At 36.8% G+C, this 15,755-nt stretch overlaps 1 protein-coding gene across 3 annotated transcripts in view; it reads left to right on the forward strand.

The window, feature by feature from the left end:
* Positions 1-15,755, forward strand: part of AMN1 (antagonist of mitotic exit network 1 homolog) — a 63,622-nt gene that overhangs the window by 26,573 nt on the left and 21,294 nt on the right. For all 3 annotated transcript variants that reach the window (XM_057557338.1, XM_057557337.1, XM_007175678.2), the window contains exons 2-3: positions 10,404-10,536; positions 14,625-14,769. In XM_057557338.1, coding sequence (XP_057413321.1) covers positions 10,404-10,536; positions 14,625-14,769 — 278 coding nt within the window. The remainder of the gene's footprint in view (positions 1-10,403; positions 10,537-14,624; positions 14,770-15,755) is intronic.

The following is a 15,755-nucleotide window of genomic DNA, read 5'->3' on the forward strand; positions in this document are numbered from 1 at the left end:
TTATGAACTTGAAGATAAATAATAGTATGCAATCTGAAGAATGGAAAGAAAATAGGATGAAGAAAATGGAACAGAACCTCAGAGAAGTATGGGATAAGCATGTCAACATACATGTGATGGGAATACCAGAACAAAAGGAGAGAAAGGAGCAGAAAAAAATTCTTGAAGAAATAATAGCTAAAAGCCAGATTTAATGAGAAATATTAATCTACACATCCAATAAACTCAGTGAATTGAAATTAACTCAATGAATTTGTAGGATAAATACAAAGAGATCTAAACACAAATATCATAGTACAAATGCTGAGGCCAAAGACCAGAAGAAAATCCTGTAAGCAGCAAGAGAAAAACTACTCATGTATAAAGGAAGCCTAATTAGATTAACAGTGGACTTCTCATCAGAAACAATGGAGGCAGAAGGTAATGGGATGACATATTTAAAGTGCTGAAAGAAAAACCTCAACTAAGAATCCTATAAATAGCAAAACCCAACTTAAAAGTGGGAGCAGGATCTAAGCAGATGGTTCTATAAAGGAGATGTACAGATGGCCGACAAGCACATGCAAAGATGCTCAATATCATCAGCCAGCAGTGAAATGCAAATCAAAACCACAATGAGCTATTACTTCATAGCCACTGGGATGGCTATATTAAAAAAAGATAGATTAGGGACTTCCCTGGCAGTCCAGTGGTTAAGACTCCACACTCCCAATGTAGGGGGCCCGGGTTCAATCCCTGTTCAGGGAACTAGATCCCACGTGCATGCCGCCACTAAGAGTCCGCATGCCACAACTAAGAGCCTGCATCCCATGATGAAGATCCTATGTGCCACAACTAAGACCTGGTGCAGCCAAAAATATAAATAAATAAAATTTTTTTTAAAAAAAAGAAGACAGATTAAAGAAAAAAGATAACATCAAATATTGAAAAGGATGTTGAGAAATTGGAACCCTCACACACTGCTGGTAGGAACATAAAATGGTGTAACCACTTTGGAAAATAGTTCAGCAGTTCCTCAAATGTTTACACATAGAGTTACCATATGACCCAACAGTTTTATGTGACCCAGCAACTGAGCTCTTAGATATGTCCCCAAAAGAAATGAAAACATATGTCCATCCAAAAACTCATACACAAATATTTATAGCAGCATTATCCATAATAGCCCCAAAGCAGAGACAACCCAAGTACCCATAAGCTGATGCATGGATAAACAAAAGGTGGTATATACATATAATGGAGTATTATTTGACGGTAAAAAGTAATGAAGTGCTGATACATGTTACAACATAGATGAACTTGAAAATGTTATGCTAAGTGAAGGAAGCCAGTAATAAAATACCACATATTTTATGATTCCATTTATATGAAATGTGCAGATACGCTAATCTAGAGATACAGAAAATAGCACCCTGTCTCGATGTGTCCTCACATGGTAGAAGGGGCTAGGGATTTCTGTGGAGCTTCTGGTAGTTCCCTAGGTTGTGGAAGACGGGGAGGATTGACAGTTGACTGCTAATGGGTACAAGATTTCTTTTTAGTGTATTGAAAATCTTGTGGAATTAGATAATGATGATGGATGCACAACTCTGTGGATTCACTAAAAACCACTGTTATATCAGTTATATCTTAATAAAGCAGTTACTCCCCGAATGATCCTTTTTAGTTAAGCTTTTAACTTTTAGAATAAATGGCATAAATTTATGTTGATGGTAGAGCATCTGATTTCCATATCATAACAGAGTTGAGGATAATGAGAGCTGAGAGAGTCTAAACTCGTTACCCTTCTTATTTCTTGTAGTCCATCCAGTATGAATTACTTAAAATGTGTAAACAACCTAAATAATACATAGTTTTGGAAAACGGGAGTGAAAGCCATGGAGATGTGCCACCCAGCTCACCCTTCAGGGAAGGACTTTCTGCCCTCCTGTGGGAGGAGGGTGAGCAGATAGCTTCCATTACTCAGCTCCATCAGACTCTACCTCTGTTGCAGAGCCACCTAGCCTGAGGTCACACTCTTCCAAGAGCAGCCCACATCAATGGCAAGGATATAAAGTCCCATCCAAAAATAGAATTCCTGTTTAAAAACTAGTATCTTATGCATTTATTATGCACAGGTGTATGATTTGAATTTTCACCGTTAATATCCTCAAGATGGATAGATAACAGTTAACTATGCTTTGGAATTTGTGAATACTTACGAGGTCTGCTATGGTCTGAATGTTTTTGTACCTCTAAAATTCATATGTTGCAATCCTACCCCTAAAGGTATGCTGTTAGTAGCTGGGGCCTTTGGGAGGTGTTTAAATCATGAGGGTGGAGCCTTATGAATGGGATTAGTGCCTTTACAAAAGAATCTCCAGAGAAATCCCTAGCTCCTTCCACCATGTGAGGACACATAGAGAAGGTCCCAGCTGTGAATCAGGAAGAGAGCCCTTACCTAACCATGCTGGCACTTTGATATTGGACTTCCAGCATCCAGAACTGTAAAAATTAAAGTTCTTTTGTTTTTAAGCTACCCAGTCTATGGTATTTTGTTATTGCAGTTCAACAAGATAAAGACAGGGTCCTTAAGCAGAGGAAGACTGAAACCTTCACTATGAGGTTTGCGTTCACAACACAAAGAACACAGGACTCTCATGCAAAACTACTTGTGCAAAGAAGCGTTAACAGTCAAAATTTACAAAGTATCTAAACAAAAAAAATAGCATGAAAGAGACAACAGAAAATAGGAGAATTGACACTTTAAGAACTAAACAATAGAATTTTGAAAAGTATTTTAAAACAAAGATATTGGAAATGTTCAAAAACAAAGGAACAGTTATCCTTAAGGGAAGGAGATAGATAAAATAATGGACAGATTTTTTAAAACTTAAAAGCCCTAAGAAAGAAAAATGTAGTCATTGAAATAACCACCTAAATTCCTTTGCATGTTTCATAATGGATGATAGACTGGATTTTGACCAAATCCTGTCTTAAAATAAGACCTACTAGTTCCCCCCCTCCATTCCATACTTTTTCACAGTTAGCTGAGTCTGGGACCCTGCAGGCACTTTTTTTTTTTTTTTTAACTTCTTTATTAGAGTATAATTGCTTTACAATGGTGTGTTGGTTTCTGCTTTATAACAAAGTGAATCAGCTATACATATACACGTATCCCCATATCCTCTCCCTCTTGCGTCTCCCTCCAAACCTCCCTATCCCACCCCTCTAGGTGGTCAAAAGCACCAAACTGATCTCCCTGTGCCATGTGGCTGCTTCCCACTAGCTATTTTACATTTGGTAGTGTATATATGTCCATGTCACTCTCTCACTTCGTCGCAGCTTACCCTTCCCCCTCCCTGTGTCCTCAAGTCCATTTTCTACATCTGCGTCTTTATTCCTGTCTTGCCCCTAGGTTCTTCAGAACCTTTTTTTTTTTTAATTCCATATATATGTGTTAGCATACGGTATTTGTTTTTCTCTTTCTGACTTACTTCACTCTGTATGGCAGACAGAGTCCATCCACCTCACTACAAATAACTCAATTTCGTTTCTTTTTATGGCTCCCTACAGGCACTTTTGAGGTCATCATTACTGCAGGTTGGCCTTATCCTGCTACTTGGAGTACTATTGATAGTAGCTTTAATTAAATGCTTTAAGTGACAAATTGAACAGATTTGGTTTTAGCCTCTGTTGGTCAAATTAATTAAAACGACTGACAGAGTGGCATACTTACATGAATATTTGAATTCAGCCAAGAACATGTTGGGGTAGATTGTTGGGAGAGGCAGTGCTGTGGACTTGCACATTCTTGCCAGGTATACCAAGAATGCGGGGCCTTGATTACCTAGGACATTTCTCAAGGTTGTGCTTGTAGCAAACAGACTTGAGGGATGAAGTATTTTCTTCCAAAAAGGGCAGGCTTGCTTCAGTTTGATATAAAAATGGTGAATTCCCCCAAGCTCAGTATTCCTCTCCTGTAATACAACCCACTGCATGGGCAAACATCTATCTGGACCTACCTACATTATATCTGCAGGACTTGGAGGGCATGGGGAACCAACAGAAACATGAAGTTCTGGCTACTGCTGTTGTCATGAGTAATAAAGTCCTTTTTCTTTGACCCAGGGATCTCATGTCTTCTGCTAGCATTCATGAAATGGTAATAAAGTTAACTCATAAACTAGTAAGTAGGGTAAACTCTCAGACTCTGCACAGTTCTTGACGGTTGCAAAAATCAATTACAAGAGGGTTTTTAAGTCAAAAAGTGAAAGGCAAAACAATGAATGAATTTTTTCTAGAAGAAAGCATAGGAGACTATTTTCATGAATGTAGAACAGTGAAAGAGTTCATAAGCAGAACACAAAAAATACTTGCTATAAAGAAAACACATATTGGACCTCATTAAATGTACTTCTCTACAACATAAAACATGATTAAGAGAATGAAAAGGCAAACCACAGAATGGGAGTCTATAATTGCAACATATATAATCAACAGAAGGCTCATGTCTGTAATATAAGAGGAACTCCTACATACCACTAAGTAAAACAGTCAACCCAAAAGAAAACTGGACATGATACTTGAACAGAAACTCCAAGAGACTATCCAAATGTATCAGTACAATAAAGGAATGAAAATGTGCTCAAATTAAAAATCTGGGATTGCAATTTAAAGCCACAATGCATTGTTACTATACCCTCACTATACTGGCAAAAATTAAAGAGACTGACAATGCCAAGTGTTGACAAGGATATGGATTCCAGGAACTTTCATTGACTGATGGTAGGATTTTGAATCAGTACAAACACTTTGGAAAACTGTTGGGCATTAAGCTAAACATATGCATACCATATGAGTCAGCAGTTCCACTCCCAGGTATATACTTGATTGAAACATAGGCACATGTGTACCAAGAGACATGTCCCAAAATATTCATATTAATATTCCTAATAGTAAAAACTTATAAACCACCACACCAACAGTCGAATAGATAAATAAATTGTTTGTACAGTGGAATATTATGCAGCAGTGAAAATGGGCATGAACAAACTATAGCTATCTACAACAATGCAGATGAATCTTGCAAAGATGTTAGCAAAAGAAGCCAAAGAAAGATGGTGGAGCAATAGTAAAACCAGACTGAATGGTTTTACTGAAGTGAAAAACATCAATGTAGATAGAGACATTACTTAAGGGTAAAAGGAATGTTCCACGAGAAGATAAAATGATCATGAATTTGCAACCAACACCATAGTCTTATAAAAAGGAAAACTGTCACAATTACAAGGACAATTGTCAAATTTAGTCATGGTAGGAAACTTAATACACAATATTTTATAAGTACAGAAAGAATACTATATGCTCTTTATGCATATATACTTTAGTATTAAAAGTATAATAAAATCATGGACAGAAACTATTTTTAAAACTTCATGGTAGTAGTTGTTTCTGCAAAGGGAGATAGAGTCAACCTGTATAGGTGGACAGAGGCTTTAATTTTATCTGAAATGTTATATAATGGATTTAATCTTATTAATCTTATTAGTATTAATATAATTATATTATTAATAATTAATTGTATTATTAATAATATTATTAATATAATGTTTTGAAATGGATTAAAGACCTAAACATAAGGCCGGATACTATAAAACTCTTAGAGGAACACATAGCAGAACACTCGTTGACATAAATCACAACAAAATCTTTTTCGATCCACCTCCTAGATTAATGAAAATAAAAACAAAAATAAATGATTGGGACCTAATTAAACTTAGAAGCTTTTTCACAGCAAAGGAAACCATCAACAAAATGAAAAGACAACCCTCAGAATGGGAGAAAATATTTGCAAACAAAGCAACTGACAAGGGATTAATCTCCAAAATATACAAACAGCTCATGCAGCTCAATATCAAAAAACCAACCCAATCAAAAAATTGGCAGAAGATCTACATAGACATTTCTCCAAAGAAGACAAACAGGTGGCCAAAAAGCACATGAAAAAAATGCTCAGCATCACTAATTATTAGAGAAATGCAAATCAAAACTACAATGAGGTATCACCTCATACCAGCCAGAATGGCCATCTTTAAAAAAATCTACAAACAGGGACTTCCCTGGTGGTCCAGTGGTGAAGAATCTGCCTTACAATGCAGGGGACGCGGGTTTGATCACTGGTCAGGGAACTAAGATCCCACATGCCACGGGGCAACTAGGCCCACACGCCACAACTACTGAGCTTGCGTGCCTCAACTAGAGAGCCCGCATGCTGCAAACTACAGAGCCCATGTGCTCTGGAACCCGTGCACCACAGCTACAGAGCCCACATGCCCTGGAGCCAGTGCGCCACAACTAGAGAAGAGAAAACGCACATGCCACAACTAGAGAGAAGCCCGGGCGCTGCAACAAAAGATCCTGCATGCCTCAATGAAGATCTTGCGTGCTGCAACTAAGACCTGATGCAGCCAAAAATAAATTAAAAAAAAAAAATCTACAAACAGTAAATGCTGGAGATGGTGTGGAGAAAAGGGAACCCTCTTACAATGTTGGTGGCAATGTAAATTGGTACAACCTCTATGGAGAACAGTATGGAGGTTCCTTATAAAACTAAAAATAGAACTACCATACGACCCAGCAATCCCACGCTTGGGCATATATCCAGAGAAAACCATAATTCAAAAAGATACATACACCCCAATGTTCACTGCAGCACTATTTACAATAGCCAGGACATGGCAACAACCTGAATGTCCATCGACAGAGGAATGGATAAAGAAGATGTGGTACATATATACAATGGAATATTACTCAGCCATAAAAAAGAACGAAATAATGCCATTTGCAGCAACATGGATGAACCTATAGATTGTCATACTAAATGAAGTAAGTCAGAGAAAGACAAATATATCACTTATATGTGGAATCTAAAAATAGGGTACAAATGAACTTATCTACAAGACAAAAATAGAGTTACAGTCATAGAAAACAAACTTATGGTTACCAGGGGGTAGGGAGAGAGGGAGAGATAAATTGGGAGGTTTGGATTGACATATGCACACGACTGTATGTAAAACAGATAACTAATAAGGACCTACTGTATAGCACAGGGAACTCTACTCAATACTCTGTAATGGCCTATGTGGGAAAAGAATCTAAAAGAGTGGATATATGTATATGTATAACTGATACACTTTGCTGTACACCTGAAACTAACACAACATTCAAAATCAGTTATACTGCAATAAAAATTTTAAAAATAAAGAACAACAACTTCATGGTAGTAGTTGTTTCTGCAAAGGGAGATAAAGTAAACCTGAATAGGCAGACAAAGGAGGCTTTAATTTTATCAGAAGTGTTTTATATCTTATGAAAGATATCTGACACAAAATGATAAAATAAATTTTAAAATTCTTGGTTTTGGGTACATGATTTATATCATTCTATTTTATTTTTCTGTAGTTTTGAAAATTTTCATTATAAAACGGTAATGTACATAAACTAGCAAAACCTTGTAGAAATAAAAAGAAAAGTTGATTTCAAAATACAAGTATTGCACACTAAGAATTCTACGGATTTAGTAGAAAAAATAAGAACATAGAAGAATTAAATGATACTCATCAATAAATAATCATATACACATAATATATTTGTGTATACATACACGGAGAGAGATATTTAGACACACATATATAATACACAGAAAGAGAACATTACATCTCTCAGATAGAGAATATACATTCTCTGAATATTTATAGAGCATATACAAAATCAGTCATGTATTTGGCCACAAAAATACCTCTTACAAATGTAAGTAAAAAACAGCAAAATAGACAAAGGATGTGAATAGACAATCCTGAGAAAAGAATATCTAGATAGCCAGCATGTTTATGAAAAGATATTAAATTTACTAGTAATTAAAGAAACACAAATTAAAGTAATGAGATACCACTTTTCACCCATGAGATCTTCCAACATTTAAGAGTAAGTCGATCTTAAAAACAGTGCTAAGGGATTTCCCTGGTGGGGCAGTGGTTAAGAATCCACCTGCCAATGCAGGGGACATGGGTTCGAGCCCTGGTCTGGGAAGATCCCACATGCCGCGGAGCAGCTAAGCCTGTGAGTCACAACTACTGAAGCCCATGCACCTAGAGCCTGTGCTTTGCAACAAGAGAAGCCACCACAATGAGAAGCCCTCGCACTACAACGAAGAGTAGCCCCCACTCGCCGCAACTAGAGAAAGCCCACGCACAGCAACGAAGACCCAATGCAGCCAAAAATAAATAAATAAATAACAAAAAACCAAAACAAAACAAAAAAAACAGTGCTAAGTGAAAGACTAAGCAAATCTATGACAAATACCACATACATAAATTAGAAATACATCCATATAACAATCATGTTAAGAGGGCACATACAACAAAAGGTTACATATTAGACATTAGAATGGTTTCCTGGAGTGGTGGGGGATGAGATTGGGAAATGGACATAATGGAAAAATAAATAAAATGAACAATAATACCTACTGCTTAGGGATGTAGAGGAAAGGGAACCCTCCAACACTGCTGATGGAAATATGAAGAAAACAATCTGACACCATATGTTAACATATCCTAGAAACAGTGGAATTCTCATCAATAGGGGATGACTAAAGTCATCCACACTGTGAAATATTATATCGGCATTAAAGGAGAGTTAAAACCACACTTGATGCTTTAAAGAATTTCCTAAGGTATTATTGAATGAAATAGGGTGTAGAAAAGTGAGTATACAGTGATGCCATTCTAGGAAACAGTGATCTCTCCACACCCCCAATCTAACCCTTTCAATGTATGTTTGAGTACATACATACATGTGTGAGTAAATGTGTGTGTGTACAAGCACAGAGAAAAAATAAGAGGGAACATACACGGAATAGGGTGAGGCTAAATAGTGGAAGGGGGAAGGAAAGGAGAGGGACAGGCAGAAGCAACCAAAAGAAGAAAAAATAAAGATTGCACTAAAAAAATTCAAGTGTATGATCATATTTGTTCATGAATGTAAAAGTGTATATATGAGGGAGTATTTGTAGGCAGAAATTAAATAAGGTTTGTATTTATTTGTTTAACATATGAGTGTCTCGGATAGTTGGAATCTCAGGCCACATATGAGGTACGTTGGTCATGTAGGTCTCGGTTGTTGCCTGCTTTGATAACTCTGTGCATATGCAATACTGGCACTAAGTTTATTATCTCGGTGATTTGTACTATTTGTGGAATCTTTGTGGTTACAGTTCTTTCTTGAGTGATTCTAATACCTGCATAATTTTTAAGAAAAATAGTGAAAGCAAGATTGTTGGATTAACAAAGAAAAATTGTCAATTTGTAGGCCCTAGTTTAATGTTTACTTAGAAATATGTGACTAAAAACTTGGTGGAAACTGTGTCTTAGGAATTGGAGAGACTTACTTAAGAAAAATATCTTGTCATCAGAATGCATTTTAGCAAATGAGGTATGCTGAGAAAAAGTTGTAGAGGAAAAGAAACTTGCCCATAACTGAGCACAGACTAGGCTTTTGCATCTTACCAAGCTTAAGTTGTAAATATTCATATAAAATGTACACCCTGTTTATGAAAGGACTAAGCACTAACAAATAGCATTTGGAGGTTCCTTAAAAAACTAAAAATAGAACTTCCATATGACCCAGCAATCCTACTACTGGGCATATACCCTGAGAAAACTATAATTCAAAAAGAGACATGTACCACAATGTTCATTGCAGCACTATTTACAATAGCCAGGACATGGAACCAACCTAAATGTCCATTGACAGATGAATGGATAAAGAAGATGTGGCACACATACACAATGGAATATTACTCAGCCATGAAAAGAAACGAAATTGAGTTATTTGTAGTGAGGTGGATGGACCTAGAGTCTGTCATACAGAGTGAAGTCAGTCAGAAAGAGAAAAACAGATACCATATGCTAACGCATATATATGGAATCTAAAAAAAAAAAAATGGTACTGATGAACCTAGTTGCAGGGCAGGAATAAAGATGTAGACATAGAGAGTGGACTTGAGGACACAGGATGGGAGGAGGAAGCTGGGGTGAAGTGAGAGTAGCATCGACATATATACACTACCAAATGTAAAACAGTTAGCTAGTGGGAAGCAGCAGCATAGCACAGGGCGATCAGCTCCGTGCTTTGCAATGGCCTAGAGGGGTGGGATAGGGAGGGTGGGAGGGAGGCTCAAGAAGGAGGGGATATGGGGATATATGTATGCATATGCCTGATTCACTTTGGTGTACAACAGAAACTAACACAGTATTGTGAAGCAATTATTCTCCAATAAAGATCTATTTAAAAAAAAAACAACAACAAATATTAGGAATCAGTACCTGTACAGTGTAATTTACTATATTGTATTTGTATTTCAGATGCCTTTGGTGCTTCATGAAGAATATTTCTAGATACATCACAGACATCAAGCCTTTGCCACCCAACATAAAAGATAGACTGATCAAAATAATGAGCGTGCAGGGGCAGATAACAGATTCAAATATAAGTGAGGTAAGAGCATATACAAAGAGCATGTATAGCCTGTAAAGCAGGCTATTATATTTTACTGTTTAGCTGTGGTTTCAGATTTTTGGAACAGTGGTTTATAGTAGGATTAGTAATCATTTTAAAATATAATAAAGTGTTGGGGTTCTTTTTTTCTCCAGATAACCAGAATGTCCATGTGTAATAGTTTCTAAAAAATCTTCTCCCACTATTCTTTCAGGTGTTTCTCTTGTCTTCATGGTACCAGCATCCATGAACTCCATATTTTCAAGAAGTTTAAACTTTTTGATTGAGTACACCTTAATAAAGCTGGAAAAAAATTAAAATTCAGGGTGAATAAACAAACGACAAAAAAAAGACCCACAGTAAGAAATATATATGTTACATTGTGACGCTAGCACACAAGCCACACCTATGTGTAACAGTACTCTGTACAGTACACTTGGATATTTTCTATTTTATTCTAGTACGTCTTATTCCATTTAAAAAATGATCGTAGGGGGCTTCCCTGGTGGCGCAGTGGTTGAGAATCTGCCTGCTAATGCAGGGGACACGGGTTCAAGCCCTGGTCTGGGAAGATCCCACATGCCGCGGAGCAACTGGGCCCGTGAGCCACAACTACTGAGCCTGTGCATCTGGAGCCTGTTCTCCGCAACAAGAGAGGCTGCGATAGTGAGAGGTCCGCGCACTGCGATGAAGAGTGGCCCCCGCTTGCCGCAACTAGAGAAAGCCCTCGCACAGAAACGAAGACCTAACACAGCCAAAAATAAATTAATTAATTAATTAATTAAAAAAAAAAAAATGATCGTAGGGACTTCCCTGGTGGTGCAGTGGTTAAGAATCTGCCTGCCAATGCGGGGGACACGGGTTCGAGCCCTGGCCCGGGAAGATCCCACATGCTATGGAGCAGCTAAGCCTCTGCTCCACAACTGCTGAGCAACCCCCACTCTCTACAACTAGAGAAAGCCCGCACACAGCAATGAAGACCCAGTGCAGCCAAAAATAAATAAATAAAAATAAATTTATAAAAAAAAAAAAAAAATGATCGTAGCCTATTGATTTTGTCCATTCATGGTTGGCAGTCAGTTAAAAATCACTCTTCTAAATTCTTCTCATTCTTCTTGGGTACCTCACTCCAGCTAATTTATACTTATTCCCCTTCACTAACTAAGCTAAAATTAACTATTCTGTAAGGGAATAAGTATAGTAAAGGCCTCCAACCTGAATTAAAATTCCAGCCGTGCTACTCCTTCTGACATTGAACCACAGTTGTCTTAACTATAAAATGGGTTTGCGGCTATCATCACTCACTGCCTACAGAGACTGGAACTACTTATTGCTGACTTTACTGCGTATTCTGCCCAAAGCCTGGGATCAAAAGGAAGCAAGCTCTGATGGTAGCACTCCCCATATGTCTACAGTGGTGACTTCACGTTGGAATTATGCTTCAGTGTGCCGTAGTGTTTCCTCTACATTAGCCTGATGTGCCTTTAATGCTTTCTTTCCTTCCTGAGAGCTTGCATTTGAACACAGACATTTTAGTGTTGTAGTCTGCTTTGCTCTTTGGAGGTAGAATCCAGTTCTTATTGTGATGGTTCTGTGGATGTATGTAATGTATGTGTGGCTCACAGATGAAACATTATGACGCTACAGAAAACGTGGTTTTCTTCACTTCCCCACATCCCTTTAACCTGTATGTCAGTGACTTAAATTTTTGTTTTATGACCATCCTGAACATTCATTTAAACCTAATTTTGCCTGAATAAAAAAGGGCTAAGGGGGTAAATGAGATAGAAAAATCAAAAGCATTATTTCCCTTGGTGTTTCCGTCTAATCCCCATCCTTATGAAAGTCCTGCTTATGAAATTATTTAAAAGACCAGATCTAACATTTTTTTAAAAGTTGCACACATCTGGGGATGGCTTTTTTTGAAAAATTTACTAAATCTTTTTATAGTCTCTGGGTGGAGAAGGCCTTTTTAAACATGACACCAAGTTAGAAAACAAGAAGAAAAAGATTGATAGACTTAAATATATAAAAATATAAACTTCTTTATGGCAAGAAGAAAAAAATAAAGTAACAAACTAGGAAAAATATTTGCAATATGTATGAAATTCTTTTTTTTTTTTATTTTGCCAATGTAAAGCATGCCTGCAAACCACTAAGAAAAATCAAAACAAACAAATAATAAAACAGAAGAATCAGGAAATACTCCAAGGAAAAAATATAAATCACCAATAATACGTAAAAGGATATTTAACCTTGTTAGTAATCAAAGTCAGAGTTTGTCTTTCAGTTTAGCAGAGACTTAAAAAATAGTAATACCTGGTGCTGGCAATAGCGTGGGGAGCAATCACTTTTATCCCCTGCTGTGAGAGTGTAAATTGATTTAAAAAAACCTTTTAGGAGGACAGTTTGGCATTCTATCAAAAGTCCTAAAAATTTGCTTACCATTGACTCAGAAATTTCACTTCTGTTATTTTTTTCCAGCTTTATTGAGATATAAGTGACATATAACCTGGTGTAAGTTTAAGGTGTACAACACACGTGATGACTTGATACACTTAGATATTGTGAAATGGTTACCACGGTAGGTTAGTTAACATCTCCATGACCTCACATAATTACCATTTACTGGTGTTAATCTCAAGAAAATAATAATTTAAAAAGCATGCAAGAATGGTCACCATAACATTTTCATAATAATAAAATAGCTAACAGTTATATATAGCATATATTATAAGCAAGGCACCTTTATTTCTCACAAATATTATCCTCATCTTAATGAGGATGGTGAGGCACAAAAAGAAAGCAGAGCTTGACCACAATCACAGGGTTGGAACTCAGGCAGCCTGCCTCCAGAGTGCATGCTCTTATACACTGTACTATATTTCCTCTTAAAATCAGTCTGAATGTTCAACTTAAGTGTTTGCCAGTGTAGGATGCATTTAATAAGTTACGGTGCATGCATAAAATAAAATAGTATGCAACCACAATTAATTATTTTTATAAAAAGTGCCCATTTACAAATATATGTGATCTGATCCCATTTTTCTTCAAATGTTTTTTTAAAAACTCAAAAAACATCAAAACTAATATTATGTTTGTCACTGGGTGTTGATATTATGGGTAATTTTAGCTGTAACTAATTAAACGCATGGCCTTCGGAATTAGGAAGACCTGGCTTCCAATCCTAGCTCTGCTCCTTTTTTAGCTGTGTCCTTTGTGTTGCTACTTAAGCTCTGGGTGCCTCAATTTCCTCTTTTATAAAATAGCAATGACCAGTCTCTTAGGGTAGTGTGTGTGTGTATGTGTGTGTGTATGTATATGTGTATGTAAGAGAGAGAGAAAGAGAGAGAGAGAGAATATTAAATGACATATTTTATATAACACACTTAGTACCCTTCCTGGTAAGTGCTCAATAAATAGAAATAGTTATTTGTATCATTTCTATAATTTTTCTGTGCTGTGAATGTTTTACAATAACAGTACATTACTTTCATGTTCAGAAAAGTATAAGCCATTTCTATTTTCATAAAAATAAAGCAAAAGAGAAGGAAAATACCCCCAGAGAAAGAGCTCAGAATGCTTTGAAATTGATCTGCTATTTGTTGCCCTCAAGTAAACATTCAGTAATACTGGGTTTGTTTGTACAAGCTCCCAAAAATAAAAATGAAGGAGGTAAATATTCTAGATAAGCATTTGGTATATAAGTGCTTAAAGACTCATACTTGCTGAGCAAAGAGACACATAGCTAGAATCTCTAATAATAGGAACCACTGGAAGAGGACAAGCTCCCCCCACCACCTTGGTTCTGCTTGCAGCTCTAGTGGGTCCTTACTCTGTACCAGCTGTCTCAACAGTGCTCTGTGTCCCAGTAAGACTTTGGGGACACTAGAAGCTGCACCTCCAGTTGGAAGTAGGTTGGTTTTTTCCTGCTTTATGTATCTGTCTTCACACAGATATGTTTCTGTATTCTTTACTGTATTTTCCACCTGCTGTTTGTCTGTTATGACCATCAAAACACTGAATATGGTATAAACATTTATATTTATAGGAAATATTAATTTCTCAAAATCATGTATTTATTATAGATTTTACATCCTGAAGTCCAAACTCTAGATCTACGAAGCTGTGATATTTCAGATGCTGCTCTCCTGCACCTATGTAACTGCAGAAAATTGAAGAAATTAATTTTAAATTCCTCAAAAGAAAACAGAATTTCCATAACTTCAAAAGGTATGTTTATTGGTTGAGTACTGTTCACCATCTGGCATAATTTTGGAGCAGAGAAGGGGAAAATATGTTAAAAGAGAGTATAAAGATGTCAAAGAAATAGGAACTATATTTATCAATAAAATATTCAAGCTAAGCTAAAGAATCCGAATTAGAATTCTTGCTTATAATCAGTGCTGAAAGTTGGGAAATACACTAAGTCACTACCTTGAAGTTTAAACATATTTAAAATAAACATGGATAGATACCTCTATATTTTAAATATTTTGCCTAGTATAGTGAAACAAGAAATGACCAGTTCATACTTTGTTAAGGCTTTCTTGTAATATTACAACAGAAAGTTAAATCATCATCAGATTAAATTTACTAGGCACTCTCCTATCAGCCTGTTCAATGCATAGTTTTGTAGCCAGAGCATAAGCTGCCCCATTTTGAACAGCACAAAACTAATCATATATTTTCCACTTCTGCTGCCATAAAACTATTTTAGACAATGACTGATTGACTAGGAAAGAACTAATCCTGCTTGCTTAATTCCAGCTACTAACTTCAAGGACATGGTACTGGAAGATGGCAACAATTTACAGTATAAGCCAGTCACATAGCAAAACCACAAAGCTCCCAGTTCCCTGAAAGATATAAAGGTCTAACACACACTCCTAAGTTGTTTTTACAGGAAGCATACCCCCACGAGATGAAAACTGCTGACCATCAGCACGTAGACCCCAGACTGGTTGAAACCAGAAGATTGGTGTTGCTTGAAACTTCACCTTGATGCCAACCAATCTGAAAATTGTGTACAAACTGCTCATGTACCCTGCAGCTCCCTCCCTCACACTGCCTATAAAACCTTTGTCTCTAAACCGGCAACTTGGCGATGGTCTTAGGACAGTAGTCCACCAGCTTCCCAGGTTGCTGGCCTCCTGAATAAAGCAAACTTTTCCTTTTCCACCAACACTTGTCTCTGGAGTACTGGCCTTTTGAGCAGC

The sequence above is a fragment of the Balaenoptera acutorostrata genome, chromosome 11 (genome assembly GCF_949987535.1).
Source record: "Balaenoptera acutorostrata chromosome 11, mBalAcu1.1, whole genome shotgun sequence".
NCBI lineage: Eukaryota > Metazoa > Chordata > Mammalia > Artiodactyla > Balaenopteridae > Balaenoptera > Balaenoptera acutorostrata.